General features: G+C 39.5%; 1 protein-coding gene and 1 non-coding gene across 3 annotated transcripts in view; one reads left to right on the forward strand and one right to left on the reverse strand.

Moving 5' to 3' along the window:
* Virma (vir like m6A methyltransferase associated) overlaps window positions 1-23,923 on the forward strand; it is a 64,127-nt gene that overhangs the window by 34,422 nt on the left and 5,782 nt on the right. For both annotated transcript variants that reach the window (XM_059253860.1, XM_059253859.1), the window contains exons 10-20: window positions 1,311-1,465; window positions 2,858-2,940; window positions 6,814-6,907; window positions 7,046-7,590; window positions 8,100-8,335; window positions 8,917-9,169; window positions 11,943-12,160; window positions 14,557-14,689; window positions 19,389-19,541; window positions 20,000-20,160; window positions 21,586-21,682. In XM_059253860.1, the coding sequence (XP_059109843.1) occupies window positions 1,311-1,465; window positions 2,858-2,940; window positions 6,814-6,907; window positions 7,046-7,590; window positions 8,100-8,335; window positions 8,917-9,169; window positions 11,943-12,160; window positions 14,557-14,689; window positions 19,389-19,541; window positions 20,000-20,160; window positions 21,586-21,682 (2,128 nt within the window). The remainder of the gene's footprint in view (window positions 1-1,310; window positions 1,466-2,857; window positions 2,941-6,813; window positions 6,908-7,045; window positions 7,591-8,099; window positions 8,336-8,916; window positions 9,170-11,942; window positions 12,161-14,556; window positions 14,690-19,388; window positions 19,542-19,999; window positions 20,161-21,585; window positions 21,683-23,923) is intronic.
* Window positions 11,322-11,447, reverse strand: LOC131905447 (U6atac minor spliceosomal RNA). The gene has a single exon (XR_009377956.1). It is a non-coding gene; the product is annotated as a U6atac minor spliceosomal RNA (small nuclear RNA).

The raw sequence follows: 23,923 nt of genomic DNA on the forward strand, positions 1-23,923 counted from the left end.
AGTATCCCTTTGCCTGTGTAGGAAGGAATCTTAAAGCCCAGAAATAGATGCCTGAAGTGTAGTGCCTGCACTCTCTTACTGTCTGTTTTCTGAACCATCCGTCCTGATTTTGGAATTGCTTTGGTCAGTGAGAGAATTGAGGAGGAGAATGATATAAAGAGCTGCCGAATAGGGCCGAGGATTTTGGCTGTGAGAAGAGAGGCCTGCTCTCCTCCTAGCTTACGTCAGGGAAAAGCAGACAAGGTGCAGGTGTTCAGTGACATGCAAGACAGTGACATAGAGGTAGCTGCCTTCTCGGTGGGGACTTGGTCCAACTCCGTGTAGCTATGAAAGCAACTACAGTGCCTCTCTGCCTGTGTAGACGGTCGTAGTGATTCTGGAACGGAAGATGAGTGAGGTCGGTAGATGATCACATTTGTTCCTGTTTTCAAGGTTCGATGGAGGTGTTAAAGGAGACCAGTGAAACACACTTCCTAATACTCATTGTTAATGAAACATGCTTGTTAGTATCTCATTGTTCATTTGTTCTTGTGAATTTTACTTTCCTCGGTGATGTTTTTGAGTTTGTTTTTGTATCCAGTTGTCTCTCCTTACCTATGGGTTCTGTTTCTGTATACTCAACTCACAATGAATCAGAAATATTTAGATCGCTTGGGCATGTTGGAGCAGACCTATAAATTTGAGGGCAATTTGGTCTACAGAACAAGACCCTATCTCAAGAAAAAAAAAATGTGCATGAGAGAAATGGATCTAAGCCTAGCATGGTGGCACATACCTGTAATCCCAGCACTTGGGAGGCTGAGGAAAGAAGATTGTGAATTTGAAGCCATCTTTTGCTACATAGTGAGTTTCAGGCCAGTGTGAATCATATAGTGAGAGTGTCAGCACTGAATATGTACAAGCTTTTTCCTTGTCTTTGTTCTGTAAACAATGCAACAGCTATTCACATAATATTTACATTGTGTTAAGTATCCCAAGTAGTCTGGAGTTGATTTAAAGTAGATGGGAAGATGTGCACATATTCTGTGATACTGTGCCAAGGGACTGGTGGCTCCACGAACTTTGGTATCTGTGGGGTTCTGGAACCAGTACTCCATGGATACTGAGGGACAACTGTTAATACTCTTTTCAGGGGACTCGAAAGTGAAGTGTGACAGCTAATTCTTTATTTTCAGGAAATTAGGTGGTGTTGATAGTGTTGGATTGTAAATTTCCTTGATCTCTTTAAAACAACATACCAAAAAATGTTTAAATTTATTCCTGAAAAAGTATTTTTATACCCCACACTTAAAAACCTTATTTTATTTCAGTGATTCCAAGTCTAAGAAGTCAGTAGCTTATAACTATGCATGCATACTTATTTTGGTGGTGGTTCAGTCTTCCAGTGATGTCCAGATGCTAGAACAGCATGCAGCATCTCTCTTGAAGCTTTGTAAAGCAGATGAAAATAATGCTAAGTTGCAAGGTATGGTACCTGGAGTCATTTTAAACACTTGTGATGCATGAGGAAAAAAGGCTGAATTCTTGTAATCATTGCTTTTTCATGTTTGTGTGTATGTTCATGTGGTGTGCATGGGTGTGGGTGTGCATTCATGTGTGTGCATACATAGGTCTTGAGGGTAGAAGATGACATCTGATGTGTTTCCAGTTCATTTTTTTGAGACAAGGTCTTTCACTGAACCTGGAGCTTGCCATTTTTAACTAGCATGGCAGGCTAGCAAGCCCCTGAGATACATCTGTCTGCCACACCAGTGCTGGTGTTACGGGTGTGTGACATCTGTTTACACCATGCCTGGCTTTTGCCTGAGTGTCAGAGATCTGAACCTAGGTTCTCATACTTGGCACAGCAGACACCTTGCCCACTGAGCCATCTCTCCAACATGTTTTTAATTTCTTGAGTTGCCTTTTAGGAAAAGAGTTTAGAAAACTTAAGGTTTCATTAAGGGTTTTAGAATTTAAATGAGAAAGTTTGAAAGTGTCTAATAGTGGTCTGGCTAATCAGGATAGACGAGGCAGTGAGGTGGACAGGTTCAGTTTTTTGCTCTAGTTCTGTTTCTGCGTGTTTTGTTACATTTAGATGTTTGCACTGTTCTGAGTTAACTGACAGGACTACTGTTGATTAGCACACTGGACTACTTTTAAAAGTAGTTAATTTCAAAATGACAAGTTAAGAAGTTGACAAAATCAGGCTAGTGATACAGCTCAATGTTCAGGTGTTTCTCTAGCATGCATGACAGCCCAGGTTTAATCTAACCCAGTAACACACAAAAGAAAAGACAAAAGGGAAATTTCCTGTTAAAGGAAGAAGGGTTACTCAACTAAAGTCTCTTCATAACTTGAGTCTATTAGAAAAAAAAATATATATATATAAAATTTGTGTTGGGGGGGTTGGAGACAGCAGTAAATAAATGCTGCATTATATTAGTTTATATTCGTATTTATAAATCTTGTTTTAGTGTTTTCATTGGCTACCGCAATAAATTCGTTTTAATTAGGCAGACTGGATAAGCACTCAGATAACTAATAGTCATCACTAAGTTTTGAGTCAGCATAGTAGTTTTCATTTTATTTAAAGCATGTGTAAAGAATTGTATGCAGAAAGTGGGCTTTGCGGTATGTACCCATAATCCTAGCACTTGGGAGGCTTAGACAGGAAGATCATGAGTTTGAGGCCATTTTGGGGTATAGCATGAGACCTAGCCTAAAAACAGAAAAAGATTTTAGACACCAGAGTTCATCCTTTGTAAAATCTAGATAATTGAAATGACTGCAGATGTGATGTTTTCCTTTGGGGAGAAATGTTTTATTATAAAGACTTCATTTAAAAATATTATAGATTATTCTTTTTGTTTCTAAGAACTTGGCAAGTGGCTTGAACCTCTGAAAAACCTCAGATTTGAAATTAACTGCATCCCAAATCTAATTGAATATGTTAAACAGGTAAGTAAAAGTTAAAAGGGCTTTGATTGTTGTGAAACTGTGATGATACATAGTTATAATATTGAAGTTACTTTCTAGATAATGTAGAAGTCATGGCCTTGACTGGCCCCTTTAACTTGTAGTACAATATTTGATACTTGGATGTAGATAATCATGTCCATGAACATACATGCATATTGATGCTCTGTTTAAATCCGTGTTACTCCTTGTATGGAGGTCAGAAGACAGCTTGTGGGAGTTGGTTCTCTCTTCCACCACATGGAGTCCAGGGATAGAACAAAAATCACCAGGCTTCTTGGAAAGCTTTTATCTGCCGAGTTGTCTCCTAGGCACTACAAAAACATTTCAAGTTAAATGCTAATGGTATCCTAAACCTGAATTAATGAAATAATTTAACTCAGAATGTTTAGGTGAAAATTGATATAGCCAATTCCAGATAATTCCAGTGTGGACCTGTTTTCTCTGTTACTAATTTTAGATAGTGACATTGTAGTTGAAATTAAAAGTTGAAATCTGTGAAATCTATGTTTCATAATAACTAATACTGAAAAATTCATGAATATTTCATAATAAAAAAATAGTACATTCATCATTAATCTTGGAAGTTTTTTTTTCTTTTCACCACCCAGTGTACAGCATAGCAAGATGGGCTGAAGGCATACATACAAACGTTTTAAACTATATCAGTATAGACTGAGTTATCCCCTACTGTTCAGCTGAGGAGCTCTATGTGGTTGTGTATGTGAGAGGGAAAGCCACCTTGGTTTTGCATTTGTAGCATATTATTAAAGTACTTTGTGTATATTGACCGTTTGTTGCTATTTTGAAGTAATATCAAGGTATTTAGAGTTATCTGCCTCAGATCTTGCTGTTGCAGTGGTTCCTTCTTGTCTTCTTTTCTCTCTCTCTCTCTCTCTCTCTCTCTCTCTCTCTCTATATATATATATATATATATATATATATATATGTATAAATTATATATATATATATTTTTGTAGATTAGGTTTTTGATTTTTTGTTTTTCTTTATAGACAAGGTCACACTGTGTAGCCAGCCCTTGCTGGCCTGTAACTTACTATGTAGACCAAACCAGCCTGGAACTTAGAGAGATTGGCCTGGCCCTGCTTCCTGAGTTCTGGGATTAAAGGTGTACACCACCATGCCTGGCTCTTAGGAATATTTCTATCTCCTTTGGTGCCATTGTGTTCTTAACAGTGTTGTAAATGGCAGGTGAAACTTAATGTTTTTCTTTTTCATTCATTAGTAATTAATGCTCTGTAAACTCAGATTGTGTATTCTGTTTACGTGGACATGGTAGGGTGATTTTTGATGGCATGTGCAGTAAATGTAAGGTGATTTGAATTACAGTATTTAATAAGAAATTGAGTTCTAGAAATTAAATTACACATGCCTGTTGTTGTATGTGCCTGCAATCCCAGCTCTAGAAGGGAAGGCAGAAGGATCAGGAGTTAAGGTTATCCTCTGCTATATAGTAATTCAAGGCAGTCCAGGCTACATGAGAAAGGAAAGGAAAGAGGAAAAAGAAAAGAAATTGAATTATGTTCCATAATTTCAAATTTCAAATTGGGCATGGTGGTACATACTTGTAGTCTCAGCACTGGGATGGCTGAGGCAGAAGGATTGCAGGTTTGAAGCCAGCAGAGACTGCATAGGAAACCTTGCTAGGGAGGTAGCTGAGTTGGCAGAGTGCTTGCCTAGAATGAATGTTCTGGCTTCCATTCCCAGAACCATGTACACAGGGTGTGGTAGTCCACACCTGTAAGGATCAGTTCAGAGTTGTCCTCAGCTACATAGTGAGTTTGAGGACAGCCTGGGCTACATGAGACCCTATCTCAAAAAACCAAAACAACAAAACCAAAATTTTGATTTTTATATAACTTTGTATTTATCTCTATTTGGTTTTTGTTTTGAGATAAGATCTGGTTCTAGAGCTTTGTCTGACCTCTACCTGAGTCCTAAGATTACAGTCATATACCACCACATCCTGTTCAGATCATTGTCCTGTTAATTTTGATATTATAAGTAATTCCTATCCTAAGATATGCTAAACGCAATTGATCCAATGTTGAAACTTAGGATTTCTTGTTGTCTCAGTAATTTGTAGAACTGCAAGAAAAAAGTGGAGGGAAAAGGGCAATGGAAAATGGAAGCATATTAGGGAGACTGGGATTTTTGTTTGTTTTTAAAGCTTATGCCCTGAGCCTTAGAAGTTGGGATACTTAAATCATTTAGTGTAATTTTTTTCAAGTTATAAATTTATTTATAACAGTAGTTTGTGAAAGCTACAAATGTAAACAAAACTATTTGGTATTTGCAAACAAAACATAGTCAGCTGTTAAATACAGAAAACAATTACATTTCTTGTCTTTTCTCTTCTTCTTTTTTTTTTTTTTTTTTCCAGAGCTGAGGACCGAACCCAGGGCCTTGCGCTTGCTAGGCAAGCGCTCTACCACTGAGCTAAATCCCCAACCCCTTTTCTCTTCTTTTTGGTGTCTGCATTTTAAAAAAATGAATGCTATTTAGTCTATAAATGTTCCAAGATTCCCCCCTAAGTCCCGATAAAGGTTTAGTAACCATGGGCTTTGGCTTTTCAAATTCAGTCTGGAACAATGGTGCATGCCTGCAATTCTAGCCACTTAGGAGGCAGAGGGAACAGAACTAAAGCTCCTGGCTAATCCAGCATCCTAGTGACACCTGGGCTCAAAACAAAAACAGCAATACAACACAACACAACACAACACAACCCCAGAACACAAGATCTCAGTTGTCAGCATAGTCATTGCTTTGTTTGTGAGAGAAGATAATATAAAATGGGTATACAGAAAAAAGGTTATTTTAAATTATTGTTTTGTTTTATGTTTTTGGTTTTCAAGACAGGGTTTCTCTGTGTAACAGCCTGGCTGTCCTGGAACTCATTTTGTAGACCAGGCTGGCCTCAAACTCATAGAGCCTGCCTCTGCCTCCCAAGTGCTGGGATTAAACGTATGCACCACCACTGCCCAGCTTATTTTAAAATCATTCCCCCCCCCCTCCCCCCCCCCCCCGACAGGGTTTCTCTGTGTAGCTTTTTGGAGCCTTTCCTGGAACTCACTTTGTAGACCAGGTTGGCCTCAAACTCACAGAGATTCACTTAACCTCTGCCTCCTGAGTCATAGGTTTCTGTTTACTGGCTTTGTTTTAGTACTAGGACTATGCAAATGTATTACATTTGATCTTTCTCTACATAATATTGTACAGTACAAAATGTACCTATGATGTGGGTGGAGAGATGGGTCGGTGGTTAAGAGCATTGGCTGCTCTTTCAGAGGATCCCGGATTCAATCCCCAGCACTCACACTGCAGCTCACAACTGTCTAACTCTAGTTCCAAGGGATCTGACACACACACATACGTGCAAACAAAACCCAGTGCACATAAAATAAAAATAAATCATTAAAAAAATTTAAAAAAATGAAAATTTTGTAAGGAAAAAATATACCCAAGGTGAAATAATTTATATAAAATTCTTTAGTACTAGAGTTTTTCTTATATGCTATCTCTTGTTTGTTGGTGTATTTTTTGATACAGGGTATTGTGTCTAACCCTGGCTGCCTTAGAACTCACTCTGTAACCCAAGGCTAGCCTCAAACTCGCCACTGTCATCCTTGCTTCAGCCTCCTGAAGGCTGCTGGCATTGCAGGTGTGCACCACTGCACCAGCTTTCTCCTGCTTAAAACATGCTGAAGTGTGTGTGCACCTAAAGCTTTCTGCTGAAGACTAAACTTAAGGTCTTACACATGCAAGTGCATAGCCTACCTCTAGAGGCTCAAATTTTCTGACTACCTTAAACTTGTCTGCTTTTTTTTTTTGAAGAATATTGATAACTTGATGACTGCAGAAGGAGTTGGCCTTACCACTGCCTTACGTGTTCTCTGTAATGTGGCATGCCCGCCACCTCCCATTGAAGGTAATATAATTAATATACTTTGAAAATGCCATACTTTAAGCCTAGTGTAACTATAATTTATTAACTGTTTAAAATATTCTCGATTATTAGCATGTAAGTAATTAGTTTTTTCTTATTCCTTCCTTATCCTATCTAAAGGTCAACAGAAGGACCTGAAATGGAACCTTGCTGTTATTCAGCTTTTTTCTGCTGAAGGAATGGACACCTTTATTCGGGTTCTGCAAAAATTGAACACTATTTTGACGCAGCCTTGGAGGCTCCATGTGAACATGGGGACTACCCTTCACAGAGTTACTACCATTTCAGTGGCTCGCTGCACACTCACTCTTCTTAAAACCATGCTGACGGAGCTCCTGAGAGGTGGATCCTTTGAGTTTAAGGACATGCGTGTTCCTTCAGCACTTGTTACTTTACACATGCTCCTGTGCTCTATCCCTCTCTCAGGTCGTTTGGATAGTGATGAGCAGAAAATTCAGAATGATATCATTGATATCTTACTGACTTTTACACAAGGAGTTAATGAAAAGCTCACAATCTCTGAAGAGACCCTGGCCAATAATACTTGGTCTTTAATGTTAAAGGAAGTGCTCTCTTCCATCTTGAAAGTTCCGGAAGGCTTCTTCTCTGGACTCATTCTCCTCTCAGAGCTGCTGCCTCTTCCCTTGCCCATGCAGACCACGCAGGTATCACTTCCTATCACATGCATCTTGTAATGACTGCACTAGCTCCTTAGATAAAGCCAGGGATGCTGGTCAGATCCAAGCAAGTCTCCATCCTCTTTCCCAAAGACAGAGTACTGAGTGGAGGGCGAGATGAGACTGAAGCAGTTGGAAATGTGGGGTAACATTTTAAATACCTGTTGTCAAAGTGAGTTTGGTTATGTTGTTGTATATGCTTGTACTTACATTTTCCTGTTATTTCAAATCTTTTTTTCTCCCCTCTATCGTGTTCTAGAATTTGCCAATTAGATTGCTTCACCAATGGACTCTGCTCAACTGACTGCCAACCTAAGAACAATGTTTTTTTTTTTTTAGACTTGTTGAATGCAAACAATTGTTTAATTATGTAATAGAAAATTATGTTTTAAGCATGCAGTAAAGGTGTTCTTTTTATAACAGTTCTTCCTGAACAGTTTTGCGACTATAATAAATATTAAAAATCTATGTACACACACGTTATACTTTTTTAACAGGTTATTGAGCCACATGATATATCAGTGGCACTCAACACCCGAAAATTGTGGAGCATGCACCTTCATGTTCAAGCAAAGTTGCTCCAAGAAATAGTTCGTTCTTTCTCTGGCACAGCCTGCCAGCCCATTCAACATATGTTGCGGCGTGTTTGTGTTCAGTTGTGTGACCTTGCATCTCCAACTGCCCTTCTGATCATGAGAACTGTGTTGGACTTGATTGTAGAAGACTTGCAAAGGTATTTTTATTACACCTTAAGAAGTTTTCCTCAAGTTGCTCTTGACACAGATACCCTCCTTTACATAGTTTGAAAACTAGGGTTTAGTAGGCTCAGATAACATATGGATGTGTAAATACACACACATGCACACATGTATGCATAAATTAATATATGTAAATTATTTTCTTTAGAAGACTATCTCCTCATTTCATATGCAAGTTAGGTTGAAGGTCTTGATTTGGGGCTTTTTTTTAACTTATTATTATTGTGTAATGTGTACATGTGTGCATATGCCTGCTCATGTGTTTGGTCAGGACAACTCTATAGTTGATTTTTCCCCTTCCTTCATGAGGTCTGGGGCTTGAACACTAGGGTTGTTCCACAGGTGCCTTTACTTGATGAGTCACCTTCCTGTCCCAGTTGTGCAGTTCTAAAAGGTGAAGTATATTATCAAAGATCTGAATTTATAAAATTATCATTTTATCCAAGGAATGAGATGTATGTTTTATGCAAAATTTGTGTGACTGGATATAGAATATGTTAGATGATGCCTTTAAAATCCAGCAGCTTGTTTACTGAATGCATCGGTTTTATTTCAGCGCTTCAGAAGATAAAGAAAAGCAGTACACTAGCCAGACCACCAGGTTGCTTGCTCTCCTCGATGCTCTGGCTTCACACAAAGCTTGTAAATTAGCTATTTTACATCTAATTAACGGAACTATTAAAGGCGATGAAAGATACGCAGAGATATTCCAGGATCTTTTAGCTTTGGTACGGTCTCCTGGGGACAGTGTTGTTCGACAGCAGTGTGTGGAATATGTCACGTCCATTTTGCAATCTCTCTGTGACCAGGTATTCAGTTTTTTATCATCAGTGTGTGTGTTGATGTGTGCTTGAGTGCTGTGTTTTGTAAATCTTGGCTGGGAGCAAAGAGCCTGCCTGTGCTGTATCACTCCTGGGCTATATAGGAAGTAAGTTTGGTATATGGAAGAAAAACAAGCTGATCTAGTGCATCATAGTTCTCTTTGGCTTTAGCTTTTGGGTCTCTGAGGAGATGTTTCCTTTTGTAGTAGTATTGCCACCTTAGGTGATTGTTTTTGTGCTAATTTTCAATACTTTTTTTGCTAATTAATATTTACTGTATTACTTTCCTTCCTAATTATATTAATATGTATGAAGGCATTCTTCAGTTTTATAACTTTGATATTGGTTAAGTCAATGTGAGAATAATTTCTTTGTATGGTTAATCTTTTGAGACTATGTCTTTTGTAGCCCCAACTGGCCTCAAGCTTGCTGTGAGGCCAGGGCTGACCTTGAATTACTGGTTTTCCTCCATCTCCCAAGTGCTGGGATGGCAGTGTGTGCCACATGCCTGCTTCCTGTGGACAGCAGAGAAGCAGCAGGGGTCGCCGCAGCTCTAGTGTGCTCTTGACCAGTAGTGCTTTTCTCCTGCTGTTTGTATTGTTGACTTGTTTATAGTTTCATGAGACAGAAATTCTATCTATTTCCATTGATTGAGATCTTTAGAGAACATTTCCACGTGTCAGTGCAGTTTTGCTAGTCAGAATGCTCATGCCATCTAGTCAACAGATGTGACTTTTTTTTTGCAGACAATATTTTTAGTAAAAGCCTATGTTGGATGATGAAAGTGCAGTTCAGTTGCATTGAAGACTTAGGGCTTGCGTGTGCCTTTTTTTCAGCAGTGGTAGACTGTAATTGTGGACCTAGTTGTAAAGTTTAAGGCTTCTGTGATTGGTGTTTAAGTATCACGTTGAGTCACATGACTGCTGAGTACGGCTAGGACCCCTTACTTTTTTTCCACTTAGCCTTCATTCAGAGCAGCCTTTCACTCAGATTCCATTCCATTTGCTTTCTGATGCAGATCTGTGTTTTCGTACCCCTGAAAGCACAGTCGACTTCTGTAGTGAGTAGTGGATGTTTCTTTATGTGTAATTAGCTTGACATGCTTAATATTGGAAAGCTTGAATTTTAAAAGTATAAAAAGTAGAGGGACACATTTAATTGAAGATTGTGCCTAAAGTTTGTTTGCTTTATTCGTCCCTCTTTATGAAGCTTTAAATTCCAATATTGATAAGTTTACTAAAATTTCAGCCAAAAAGTTTTATTTCTAGAAGCCTCTATAATCTAAAAGGAGTCTAAATTAATGAATAACAGGCTGATCTATGGTATTTCACTATCAAAGCTTTTTAACCATTTTAAAATTGAAACTGCCAAGTTCAGTTCCTTATACAGGCCATCTTCTCTCTTCTATTGTAAAGTATAAATATGTTTGAGAATTTCATACACACATACAATGAGTTTTGATCAAGTCCACCCCTCACCTTCATTCCTTCCTCTCCAGTCCACCCCGTTCTTCCTGTCTCCTCACCAGTATTATCTTCCAATTTCATGTGTTCCTTTTTTCTCCTAACCCACTGAGTCCATTTAGTGTCCCCAGCACATACTTGGGTGTAGGGCCATCTACCAGAGCATGGGCAGCCTATCAAAGGCCACACCCCTGAAGAACACTGACCCTGGCAGGAGAAGATGGCGTTTTCAGACATGCTGTGTTGTGGTCAGTCTCCTCTGCTCCTCTCCGTCCACACTCCCGCCTGTGTTTGTGCCCTTTGTCTGCATTAGTCTGTGCTCCACCTTCACATCTCCCCAGTCCTCCCCCTGAAAACCTCATCTTCCCTCACACAATCCCTTTTCTTTTTTTGGGGGGGGGATTCGAGACAGGGTTTCTCTGTGTAGCTTTGCGCCTTTCCTGGATCTCGCTCCTTCCCTGATCTCGCTCTGTAGACCAGGCTGGCCTCGGACTCACAAAGATCCGCCTGCCTCTGCCTCCCGAGTGCTGGGATTAAAGGTGTGCGCCATCCCCCCCTCCCCCCGGCCACAATCCCTTTTCTAGTTTCACTCAGTCCCACGAGTAACATGAAAATGAGAAGCTAGGATCCACATATGAGAGAGAGCAGTGGTGGTATTTGTCTTTCTGAGTCTGAGATGAAAAAACTACTTAGATGCCAGCAAGCAGCTAATAATGCCTTATATGTATTTATGTTGTTAGGCCCAAGCGACTCTTCTGTCCTTTTCAAAGTCAATGCTAAACTCTTTTCCTTTCGTGTAAATGGAAGATAAATTTTAGAAGTTTTTTTTTTTTTAAAGGTAAAAAAAATAGTATAAAGGAAAACACTGTATTTTCTTAGATACATGTTCTTACAGTAACTTTTTATAAAAGATCATTTGTTGATTATCTGTTTGAATATGTTTGAGACAGGACCATAACAATAATGTTCAAAAAATTTTACTTATTTGTAAGATTATTTTGTTTACTGCATGTCTATGCACAACATACTTGCCCACTGCCTGCAGAGGCCAGAGCAGGGCATCAGATCCCTTGGGACTGGAGTTTCATATAGTTGTGACCCACCATGTGGGTGCTAGTAATTGAACCCTGGTCCTCTGGAAGAGCAATCAGTACTCTTAATGCCTGAGCCATCTCTCCAGCCCCCAACGATAATATTTTAATGGGATTGTTACTAAATGTTGGTGGTGTGTGTTCAGAAATAACAGCCAGGAGTGATAGTGATAATCATTTTGAAATGTTTCTCCCTGCCTTCCTCAGGACATCGCTCTTATTTTGCCAAGCCCTTCCGAAGGTCCTGTCTCTGAGCTTGAACAGCTCTCGAATTCCCTACCGAGTAAAGAGTTGATGACTGCAATCTGTGACTGTCTGCTGGTGACTCTAGCTAACTCCGAAAGCAGTTACAACTGTCTCCTGACATGTGTTCGCACAATGATGTTTCTTGCAGAGCATGATTATGGATTGTTTCACTTAAAAAGGTAGGCTTTGCAGAATTTAATATACTGTGCCCTGCCATTTAGTTAATTTGTACTTATTATGGAAGGTTGAAAGTATGATTTTTTCATAGGAAAAATTTTGTGTATGGCAGAGTTTCATTGGCAGTTAGTAATGGATTTAAAATCTTTTCTAAGTGTCTGAATGAATGAATGGCACTGTTAGAAGTCTGTATAAGCCTGGCTTCCATGGGCATCAGAAAACATTTCTTTCGGCTAGGTACCTTGATGGAGTTTTTGGGTCATGTGCCAGGTGCCTATTTAAGCCAATCAAACGCTGCCACACTGTTCTCCAAAGCAGACCTCCTTTCTGCTTTCTGTCAGTACTGCATCTGAGTCCCCTGATCCTTAACCTCCCCAGAACATCCTACCATCAGGGTTGTTCTGTTTGTCAACGTGGACCAGCCTTTTGATGTTGCTCAGGTTGGATTCAGATTCCTGGGCTTCAGTCCTCCAGCCTCAGCCTCCAGAGTAGTGAGAATGTACCACCATGCCCTGGCACGGCCAGTTTTTTTGTTTTCCTAGAAGACATTCTAATAGATTAGCTGTAGATTTTTTTTTGTTTTTTTTTTTTGGTATTGTTGTTTTTTGTTATTGTTTGTTTGAGACAAGGCCTTGTTCTATAGCCTAGGGTGGCCTGGAAAATGTGATCCTCCTGTTTTAGCTGCTGGATTATAGCTATGAACCGAATGCTCAGTACAGACCATAGTTTTTGACAGAGCATGCACAAATACAGCTTATTTGCTTGAGGCTTTATGTAGTCACTAGTAATTGCGGTAGTCTAGTTTTGAGCCTGTTATTTTTCCATTATTATCTTTTTCTTTAGGTTTGATTTTATCCCTGTGTGTCAAACTTTTCTATCTGTGTTAAAAAGTTCTCAAGAGGAGGAGGCTGATCTCTTTATTGCTTTACCATATTCTTATTCAGTGGCATCTCACAACCTGACCATTTGGTAAATGGGAACACTGCTTATTAATATCATACTTATTTCCATTTGGCTGGTTATGTTGTAGCTTAAAAGACAATTGAGGGCTGGAGAGATGGCTCAGAGGTTAAGAGCACTGACTTCTCTTCTAGAGGTCCTGAGTTCAATTCCCAGCAACCACATGGTGGCTCACAACCATCTGTAATGAGATCTGGTGCCCTCTTCTGGCCTGCAGTCATACATGCTGTATACATAATAAATAAATAAATTAAAAAAAAAAAAGACAATTGAGTATTGAAATGGTTTGCCCTTGAAATTCTGTTGAAGCTAAGAACATTGTAAGTGCATAGATTATGATCAGGATTTTAGACATACACCAAGGGGGTTTGTCATACAAAGTCTGTGTGTTGGGCTTGGTAAACTGGACTGTAAGCTGAGCCCAGTTGTCTGTAGTTACTGCAAATAAGGCATTGCTGGACCACAGGCATCATTTGTGCATTGCCAACACCACTTCCCACTGTGCCAGCAGTCTGCAGTAGGAACACTGAGTTGGGTTTAGCCTGCAAAGCCTAGATATTTACCAGCTGGTTCTTAAGCAGAAGTTCCTTGGCCTCCGCTCCCTACCCTTGGTTTCCTTTTTCTTTGTATCTCTTCAGTTAGGCTTCCCCGACTGGTCTCTGAGATAATGCTGACCTCTGATGCTAGAAAACCTCACATCATGGAAAGAAGTTTAAATGAGGAACTAGCAAGTGCATTGTGATAGGTTTTGAAAGTTTATTAATTGACGGAGGTTTTTTAGTAAGTGCCAGGCATGGGATACATACCTGTAATCCTAGCACCTGGAAGACTGAGGGGGGGATTGTGAGTTTCAGGTTAGCTTGTCCCTTCCAAAAAAAAAAAAAAAATTAATGGAAGGTTAGAAATGAGCTGGCTTTTTTGGTGTTATATAGTTTGTGAACAAGAGACACCTAAGTTATGTCTTTATGTTTTTTAAATGATGAAATAAATTATATTCTGAACTTAGTTGTTTCTCATACTAATTTTATGTACTTAACATTTTGATACATTATCTCTCTCTTTTTTTTTTTTTTTTTTTAGTCTTGTTTCCTTTCAAGACAGCCTCATCAATGAAGCCCTGGTTGGCCTAGAGAAGCAGTTCTCAACCTGTGGGCCGTGACCCCTTTGGGCATCAAATGACCCTTTCACAGGGGTCATGTATCAGATATCCTCTATACCAGATACTTACATTACAATTCATAATGGTAGCGGGTCACCGCAACACGAGGAACTATTAAAGGGTTGAAAGGTCACAGCATTAGGAAGGGTGAGGACACTAGCCTAGGGCTTTCCTCTGGTTTCTAAGAACTGGGAGTACACGTGTGCACCACCACGCCTGCCTGGTCCTCTTGATTTTCTTTACAGCTCTTACTGGCTCTGCTGTTGTCTTTAATTTCAGCTCTCTAAGGAAAAACAGTAGTGCTCTGCATACTTTGCTGAAGCGAGTGGTCAGCACGTTCAGTAAGGACACAGGGGAGCTTGCATCCTCGTTTCTGGAATTCATGAGACAGATCCTCAACTCTGATGCAATGGTAAGAGTACATTTATTATTTTTATTGGATTTCTTTAAAACATTACAAATGTCACAGGCTAAAAAAATTACTTCAATTAAAAAAATATCTTGGAACATAGAGAATGCCTTTTTCATCTCACTATAAAATGAAATGTTATCTAAAAGATAGAACAGCTGTTTTGCTCATGCTTGTCAAATTTGATTCAGACTCTTCTGTAGTTGTTTTCTAAGTCTTAGTGCTCCATATTCTAGAAGCCTCTGCCTTACGAAGTACTTAGGGTTAAATAAGTTTGGTAGTGTGGAACTTTATTATACGTATTAACATATTGTTAGAAACTCTGAGTTCCTGTGTGTTTTTATTGCACAATAATCTAGCTTTGCATAAAAATACTGATAGTGTGTGTGCGTGCATGTACACATCTTATGGGTCACTACATACAATTCAGTACTACTTGAAGAAATTCAGCTCACACTTAGAATTATTGTTTAGAACGTTGTAAAGAATCTTTTACTTCAGGGTTACAAAATACAAGATTCCTTGAGAAAAATGTAGGTTTACTAGCTAGTGTGTTTCCTTTTTGCATGTAATCTGTCTAAGGCTCTTTGGTTGACTTCTTGTCTAGACATCATCCTCCAATTTCGTTGACAAATTTCTTGCCATTCTTGGTGGTTCATGCTTCTGATCCTGGCACTCAGAGGCAGAGAGAGGAGGAATGACATTAGTTCAAGGCTAGCCTAGGCTGTCTACATAGTGAGTTTCAGGCTAGTCAGGGCTACATAATTATGTGTTTATATCTTGAAAAGTTGTTGAATTTTGCCAATGCGTTTTAGATTTTATTGTGATAAACACAAGGGTTTTCTCCATATTATTTTGAGTGGATTGGTTGGGTTTTTTTTTTTTTTTTTTTTTTTTTTTGATTGTTGAACCAGCATTGTTTTCCTGGGATTAGTCCAATTTGATTCTTTTTATGTGAATTGTTGGTTCCAATTTGTTATATTTATATTCATAAGGGATCTTGGTCTGTAACTGTCTTTTCTGGTTTTTGGCTTCATTGAGTAAGCTGGAAGTTCATGATGGGTTATCAATTCTCATTTATTTGATATATTTTACTAATGAGCCATTTGGGGTCTGGGCTTTTCTTTCTGGGAAAGCTTTATTCTGTGTGAAATGGAATAATTCACGGATTAATGTATCACCTTGTGGTACGGCCATGCTTATCTTCTCTTGGTTCCAGTTTTAGAGAATGTTCTGATGACATGAGCCCCTTTTTTCTTTAAAATACTAATTTAATTACGTCTATTCAGATCTTTCTAAGCCTAAGCTGCTTTTTCATCCTTTTTTTTTTTTTTTTTTTTTGGTTTTTCGAGACAGGGTTTCTCTGTGTAGCTTTGCGCCTTTCCTGGAACTCACTTGGTAGTCCAGGCTGACCTCGAACTCACAGAGATCCGCCTGGCTCTGCCTCCCGAGTGCTGGGATTAAAGGCGTGCGCCACCACCGCCCGGCTTTCATCCTTTTAAGAATATATTTTTCTTTGTTCATCTTCAGTATCTGATGGCATATAGTTGTCCTTAGTATTTTCTTACAAACTCAAAATTTCTAGTAAGCTGTCTGCCTTTTTGTTCCTGGTTTTATAATTTGAGTCTTCCTCTTTGTGTGCTACTTGGTGTTGAACCTGGGGCCTCATGTGCTAGGCAGAGCGCTCTCTGCATCCATCCCTTCCTTTTTCTTTCTTTCCTTTTTCTAAGTCTGGCTAAATGTTTGTCAGTTCTGTTGATCTTTACAGTTTTGTTTTCTAAAGACTTAGTTACTGATTCACCCATGGTCCCAACAGTAGATAATTCCAGAAATAGTTTGTTTTAAAAACCGCACTTACCTGTCTGGGTCTATCCTGCAGCACATGAGTCATCCCCATGTCCAACGTATCTGCACAGGGTGGACTGTTCACCTGTTAGTCATTTAATAGCCATCTGAGTGGTCCTAGTGGCCCTTTGGGTACCTACCTGTGGCTCTCTTCATGATAATTCATGATAATTGTATTTTATAAGTTTCTTCTCTCCTTCCCCCGTGTGGGTCCCTGGGATTGATGTCAGCACAGTGAGCCTTTTCTTTCTGGCCCTTCTTCTGGATGCTTAATCTAGTATCTTAATGATGTTGATGGTGCCCTACAGATCTCTGAGGCTGTTCGCGGTGCTTCATGTTTTCTTGTGTTTCTTCTTTTTAAAATCTTGTGTGTGTGTTGCTGGAGATTGAGCTCAGGTAGGGCCTAGCACATGCTAGGCAAATGTTCTACCACTGAACTACATCCTCAATTCTTTTCTTCTTTGTTTTTCTTTTAAGATAGGGCATCATTGAGCTGTCTAGGCTGTCCTTGAACTTGTTGTGGAGCCCATACAGCCTTACACTTGCTGTCTTCCCATCTCTGCCCCCAAGTAGCTTGGATTACGTTACACTTGGCTTGTACTGAACAGTTTAATAGATAAAATGTTTGGTAGATGAAATTTATGATGCCTTCACACACGTTTAATACAATGTCCATTTTTCTGAAACAACCAACCCAGTTTAGTTTGTAAAATCCTTAACGGTTGTTACTGCTTACCATCATATTGTACATACAGATAACTTCAACATAAGCTAAATTTGACCCTCCATTTTCTATCTTGCCTTTTTTTTTTTTTTTTTTTTTTTTTGGATTTTTTTGAGACAAGGTTTCTTTGTGTAGCCCTGGCTGTCCTGGAACTTACTCTGTAGACCAGGCTAGCCTTGAATTTAGAGATCTGCCTACCTCTGCCTCCTGAATGCTGGGATTAGAGAGGTGCACTACCACTGCCTGGCTATTATTGACCCTCCATTTTCTAAGACTACATTTAATTAGAAGCAAGTGGGTTTTTTTTGTTTATTATTATTATTATTATTATTATTATTATTATTATTATTATTATATACAATGTTCTGTCTGAATATATTCCTACACCCCAGAAGAGGGAACCAGATCGCATTATAGATGGTTGTGAGCCACCATGTGGTTGCTGGGAATTGAACTCAGGACCTCTGGAAGAGCTGCTGGTGCTCTTAACCTCTGAGCCATCTCTCCAGCCCCAATGGGTTGTATTTTACGTGTTGTATTTGTTTAAAAACTTTCTAGGGACTGAGAGTGTAACTCACGGTGGAGCCCTTGCCGAGTATGTGTAAGCCCTGGGCCTGACCCCACTGCCAGTAAGCCAGCAAGCAGACTGGTTGGGTTGGGCTCTTAAGGACTGAAGTACAGAATCTCTCTGTTTATGAAGTGTGCCTCTAGAGGGTTGTCTAAGTAAAACCTTCACTCCTTCAGTGCGCTCTGTTTAACTTGTTTATCCTTTCCCTAGTAACACATGGATTAGCTAGTTCACCATTTCCCAGCAGAGAGTAGAACTGTGGAACCAGAGGTTGACTGATTTCTCTTTAAAGCCAGTGCCTTCTTCCTGTACAGTGTAAGCTGCTTCCTCACTCTAGTGTTCTCTGAAAAGAGCAGGTGCTCCGATAGGCTCATTGTCACATCCAATGGGTTTTGTTAAGAATACTTTTCACTCCATAGCCCAGTTTGATGGCACATACTTGTAGTCCCAGCAACTGGGAAATGGACGCAGGAGGACCAGTGCAGGGGCATTTGTGGCTACATAGTGAGTTTGAGGCCAGCCTGGGCTACAGGAGACCTTGTAAGTAATAATAATAATAATAATAATAATAATAACAACAACAATAACAGGCGACCTTGTAAATAATAATAATGATGATGATGATGATGATGATGATGATCATTTAGCTTTTGACATTTAAGCATTTATAGGGCAAATGTTACTAACTCCAAACAAAATTTTGAATGTTTATGCCATTAAAAATACTGAATCTTTAGGGTTGGAGAGATGGCTCAATGGTTGAGTACATACCACTCTTGCAGAGGATCTGGTTTTCAGCATCCACATCAGGCAGCTCACAACTGCCTGTGACTCCAATTTTAAGGACTCTGACACCCTCTCCTGGCCCTCAGGGGTTCCTGCATGCATGTGGTATACATAAACTTACAAAAACTCACACAAAACTATTAAATCCTGCATCAGGATTAGTGGGGACCCTTTTATTTGGGGACTTTACTCTTGGTAAAGCATAATTCATTTTGTGTCATTTTAAAATAAGGGATGTTAGACAGACTAGCAACTACTGTTTGGCATGTACATAACTATCTAACATGCATCTTTTGTGTGTGTGTGTATGTGCATAATAATATGTATGATTTTAAAGTAGAAAATACTTATTTTGTCCAGTAGGTCTTATATATGATAGTTGCTATTTTTATTGACTGTATTGTCTTGAGAGATATAATTCAATTTCCTTCAGTTCTCTGTTCTTGTAGGAATCTTCCTGGCTCTTGAACATGTATCAGTTACCTGTCTTATCAAGTGCCAACATAAATATACCAATAATTATGGCTATAAAATACTTTTTGAGAAATATGTATCAATAATTTAAATATATGTGTTTACCTATTTATTTTATTATTCTTACTCAAAACATGTCCACTTTCAGCAAACTAAGTCCTTTTTAAAACTAGCCATTTGTTGAATTTTAAAAGTTATAACATTGAGGGGCACGGTATAACAAATGGCTGAAATAGATGAATAAACGTAGAAGCGTCTTTGTAGATTTCTTGCTGTCAAACTTACGTTGTGTGTGACATTTGCAGGGCTGTTGTGGAGATGATAGTGGTCTCATGGAGGTGGAGGGTGCTCACCCGCCCCGGACGATGAGTATTAATGCCGCAGAATTAAAACAGCTTCTACAGAGCAAAGAAGACAGTCCAGAGAGCTTGTTCCTTGAACTAGAGAAGCTTGTTTTGGTAAAAAGAAAACTAGAAAAAATATTAATAAACCAGTGTACCTTCTCAGAGTGACTAGTACACGCTTTCTGTGGTGACCTTTTAAAATAATAGAATGGTTAGCTGGGTATTTATACTCACCAGGTAATGCCTTGGATTAATAATTTGGAGTACACTTCTCCGTCTTGTTATGAATCTAATGAGTATACAAAGGAAGTGTTGTTTGAATTTTTTTTTTTTGAATGCAGGATGCCTCTGCTGCTGTTGTTTAGAAAGAAATGACAAGTGTTTTTGATGGTTTTTTTTTAATTTTTTTTTTTTATTTGAACATACTTGATGTTAAGTTGATGACTTCTGGATGGTATTCCAAATTTTTAATGTGGTATAATTCTACCTCTTTTGCTACAATCAGTAGGTTGAGGCGTAAGTGCTCAGTTTTTATTTGCTGGCATCTTCTCATTGCTTATATTTGTGTCTAGGAACATTCAAAAGATGATGACAATCTGGATTCTTTGTTGGATAATGTAGTTGGACTGAAGCAGATGCTGGAGTCGTCAGGTGACCCTTTGCCTCTCAGTGACCAGGATGTGGAGCCAGTACTGTCAGCTCCAGAGTCCCTGCAGAATCTATTCAACAACAGGTAAAGGGGGCGGGGCCTTGAGCTTTAGATTATCTAAATAACGACTGTCGAATCTTGGGTCAGCAAACTTTTTTGTACAGTGTTTGTAGGCTTCCTACAGCCTCTTGCATATTTTATAGTTTTTTGTTGTTGTTGTTGTTTGTTTTGCTTTTTAAGAAAAAAAAATACACATACTATGCCAGGCATACAGACTATAAAAACAGGCTGACAGAACAAGATTGATTGATCCTGACCTCTGAGAATGTAGGACTTCTTTTTTGTGGTTGTTTATTTGGAAACAGGATTTCCTGCAGTGTAGGCTGGCTTAGAATTTGTGATTTTCCTACCTCAGTCTTCTGACTACTAGAATGATAGGTGTGACCCACCATACTCAGCTGAGGGTATCAATCTCTTAACTTTTGGAGTACTGTAGCTTTATTGAGCATCCAATGTGACATAGTCTCTATATTTAGAAATTTTAAATATTATAAGTTTCTGTTCAAACTGGTACAATGCTACTATCAACCTGCCCTTTTGGAAATAAAGCCAGGCTCTGTTTGATTTACTGAAAGCCCCAAGCCTGTTATAGCAGGATTTTTTAAAAAATTTTTATTTATTCTTTCATATGATACATCCTGGCCACAGCTTCCCCTCCCTCCACTCCTCCCAGTTCCCTCCCTCCAACCTCTTCTCTTCCCCGTCTCCCCGCCCCCGCCCCCCCAGAAAAGAGCAGGCCTCTTGGGGACATCAGCTGAACACAGTACAAGAAGATACAATAAGACCAGGCATAAACCCTCATATCAAGGCTGGGCGAGGCAATCCAGTAGGAGAGAAAGGGTCCTAAGAGCAGGTGAAAGAGTCAAAGACACCCCCACTCCCACTGTCAGGAGTCCCCCCAAAACACTAAGCTAGCAACCATAACATATATGCCGAGGTCCTAGCACAGCCATATGCAGGCTCCTCTGTGATTTCCGCCTCAGTCTCTGTGAGACCCCATGAGCCCTGCTTAATTGATTCCTTGGACTGTGTTCTCATGGTGTCCTCAAACCTCTCTGGCTCCCACAGTTCCTCTGCCCCCTCTTCAGTGGGGTTCCCCGAGCTCCCAGGGGAGGGACTGGATGGAGACCTCTGACCTGGACTCTCTCTCTTCTAATGGTTGTTTGTGGTTCTCTGCGTCTGCTATCAGCTGCTGGAGGAAGCTACTCTGATGAGGATTGAACTAGGCACTGATCTATGAGTGTAACAGAACATTATTAGGAATCATTTCATTGCCGCCCCCACCCCCAGTGGATTATTTTGAAACTTTGGTTTTTAAGGATACCTGATTCTTGAATAGGTTTTGGATGGATTAAAGGCTAATCTCATTAGTCCTCTGGAGAATAATAGTTTTAATTATGTCTTCTATAGCTTTTACTCTTTTAATCAAATGCTTTTCTCATATTCTAGGACTGCATATGTGCTAGCTGATGTCATGGATGATCAGTTGAAATCTATGTGGTTTACTCCATTTCAGGCTGAAGAGATTGATACAGACCTAGATTTGGTATGAAGGACTTTATTACTAACTTATAGTAAAAGATGTTTCGTTTCTTGATGTGTTGGTAGTATTCTAACAGTTTATATAATACACTCTTACGGTCCATTTCAGGGCAGATTTGTGTTATCTCTGACAGTCACCCACTTACTGAGATCTAGAACTCATTATTTTTATACTGCCCGTTTTGTTTGCTTCATTCTAGTTAGTAGTTTGTATTTTGAGATTGTGATGAGGGAAAAACATCACATTCTTGCACATGTCCTCTGAAGCACATGGTCTCTTTCTGCTGCTGGGACTCAGAGTGACATATCAGACACAGAGCTGTTTGCTCCTCACTGGGTTCAAGGATGGAATGGTGTGGTCTCTCCCCTGGGAACTCGTAGAGTGTATTATAGTGTTAATGTAATTGATGTTCGTAAGCATAATGCTGAAGATTCAAGAGTGTAAAGACCGAGGGGCATTTCTGTAGAATTGTACCCACATCTTACTGCACTTGTGTATTGGTTATTTTCTTTATCAATGAAATCTACTAGTGTTCATCATGAACTCAAAGAACGAAGTCATTTGTATTTAAGATATGTTCAGTGTATTGAGAGCTGTTTTTCCTTTAAGGAAAAAGTACATATAACTAAAATTTCATTAAATGACTTATTTTTAGTCTAAATTTTTTAATGATTCATTAGAACTGTGCTGTCCAGCCAGGCAGTGGTGGTGCACGCCTTTAATCCCAGCACTCGGGAGGCAGAGGTAGGTGGATCTCTGTGAGTTCGAGGCCAGCCTGGGCTACCAAGTGAGTTCCAGGAAAGGCGCAAAGCTACACAGAGAAACCCTGTCTCAAAAAACCAAAAAAAAAAAAAAAAAAACCCCCCCCCAAAAAAAAAAAAGAACTGTGCTGTCCAGTAAACTTTGTATAGGGGTAGAAATGCTCTGTGCTTTTCTGCCTTTGGTGTAGTAGCCAGTAGCTGTGTGTGACAGTTGAAAAATTAAAATTTAGGTAATGTGACTGAAACACTGAGTTTTGGTCAGGCATGGTGGCTTACACCTGTAATCTCGTCTTGAGAAGGCAGAGGCAGAACATCTGTGAGCTCAAGGCCAGTCTGGTCTACACAGTGAGTTCCAAGCATGCCAGGGCTGTACATGATAAAAACCTGTCTCTTAACAAAAAGCACTGAATCTTATAGTTGAGTTTTAATTAATTCAAATTTAAATACTCACACATGGGAGCTGGAGAGATGGCTCAAGAATTAAGAGTACTTGTTGCTCTTGTAGAGGACTCACCTTTAGCACCTAACACCTATATAGTCCCTCACAACTACCTGTAACTCCAGTTCTAGGGGATCTAATGCCCCCTCCTGACCTCTGTGGGCACCAGGCATTCACATATGTGCAGGCAAAACACTCATACACGTATAATGTAAATAAATAAACCTTAAAAAGCAAACCAAACCTCACATGTAGTTGAGGGCTAAGTTACTATATTGTGTAGTTGGAAGGTTCTGTCCTGCCCACCAGTTCCTGAATACCCAGCAGCTGCTTCGCAAATAATTGACTCGAGGGAGGCTTAATGTTACTTAGAAATGCTCAGCTGGTAGTTCAGGCTTATTACTAACTAGCTCTTACACTTTAAGTTAACCCATAATTCTATTTATGTTTAGCCACGTGGCTTGGTACCTTTTCTCAGTAAGGCATTCTCATGTGGCTTCCTCTACGTTTGGCTGGTGACTCCTGACTCTATCCTTCCTTTCCCAGAATTCTCCTAGTCTGGTCACCCCACCTATACTTCCTGCCTGGCTATTGGCCAATCAGTGTTTTATTAAATCAATATGAGTGACATATCTTTACAATGTACAAGAGCATTATCCCACAGCAATATTAGGCAGTATAATTTAGAAATATTTGTGTGAGAAGTTTTTCTTTTTCAGCTCACTGAAATTTGAAATTCCAGCACTAAGGTGACAGAGGCAGGATAAATGCTCCAAACCTGAAGCCAGCCTGGACCACATAGTCCTTGCCAGGCCAGACTGAGCTACAGACAAAGACCTTGACAAACAAAACAGGACAGGCTAGAGAGATGGCTCAGAGGTTAAAAACACTAGTTGTTCTCCCAGAGTTCCTGAGTTCAATTCCCAGCAACCACATGGTGGCTCCCAACCATCTGTAAGGAGATCTGGTGCCCTCTTCTGGCCTGCAGGGACACATGCAGGCAGAACGCTGTATATACATAATAAATAAATAAATCTTAAAAAA

Source organism: Peromyscus eremicus, chromosome 2 (genome assembly GCF_949786415.1).
Source record: "Peromyscus eremicus chromosome 2, PerEre_H2_v1, whole genome shotgun sequence".
Taxonomy (NCBI): Eukaryota; Metazoa; Chordata; class Mammalia; order Rodentia; family Cricetidae; genus Peromyscus; species Peromyscus eremicus.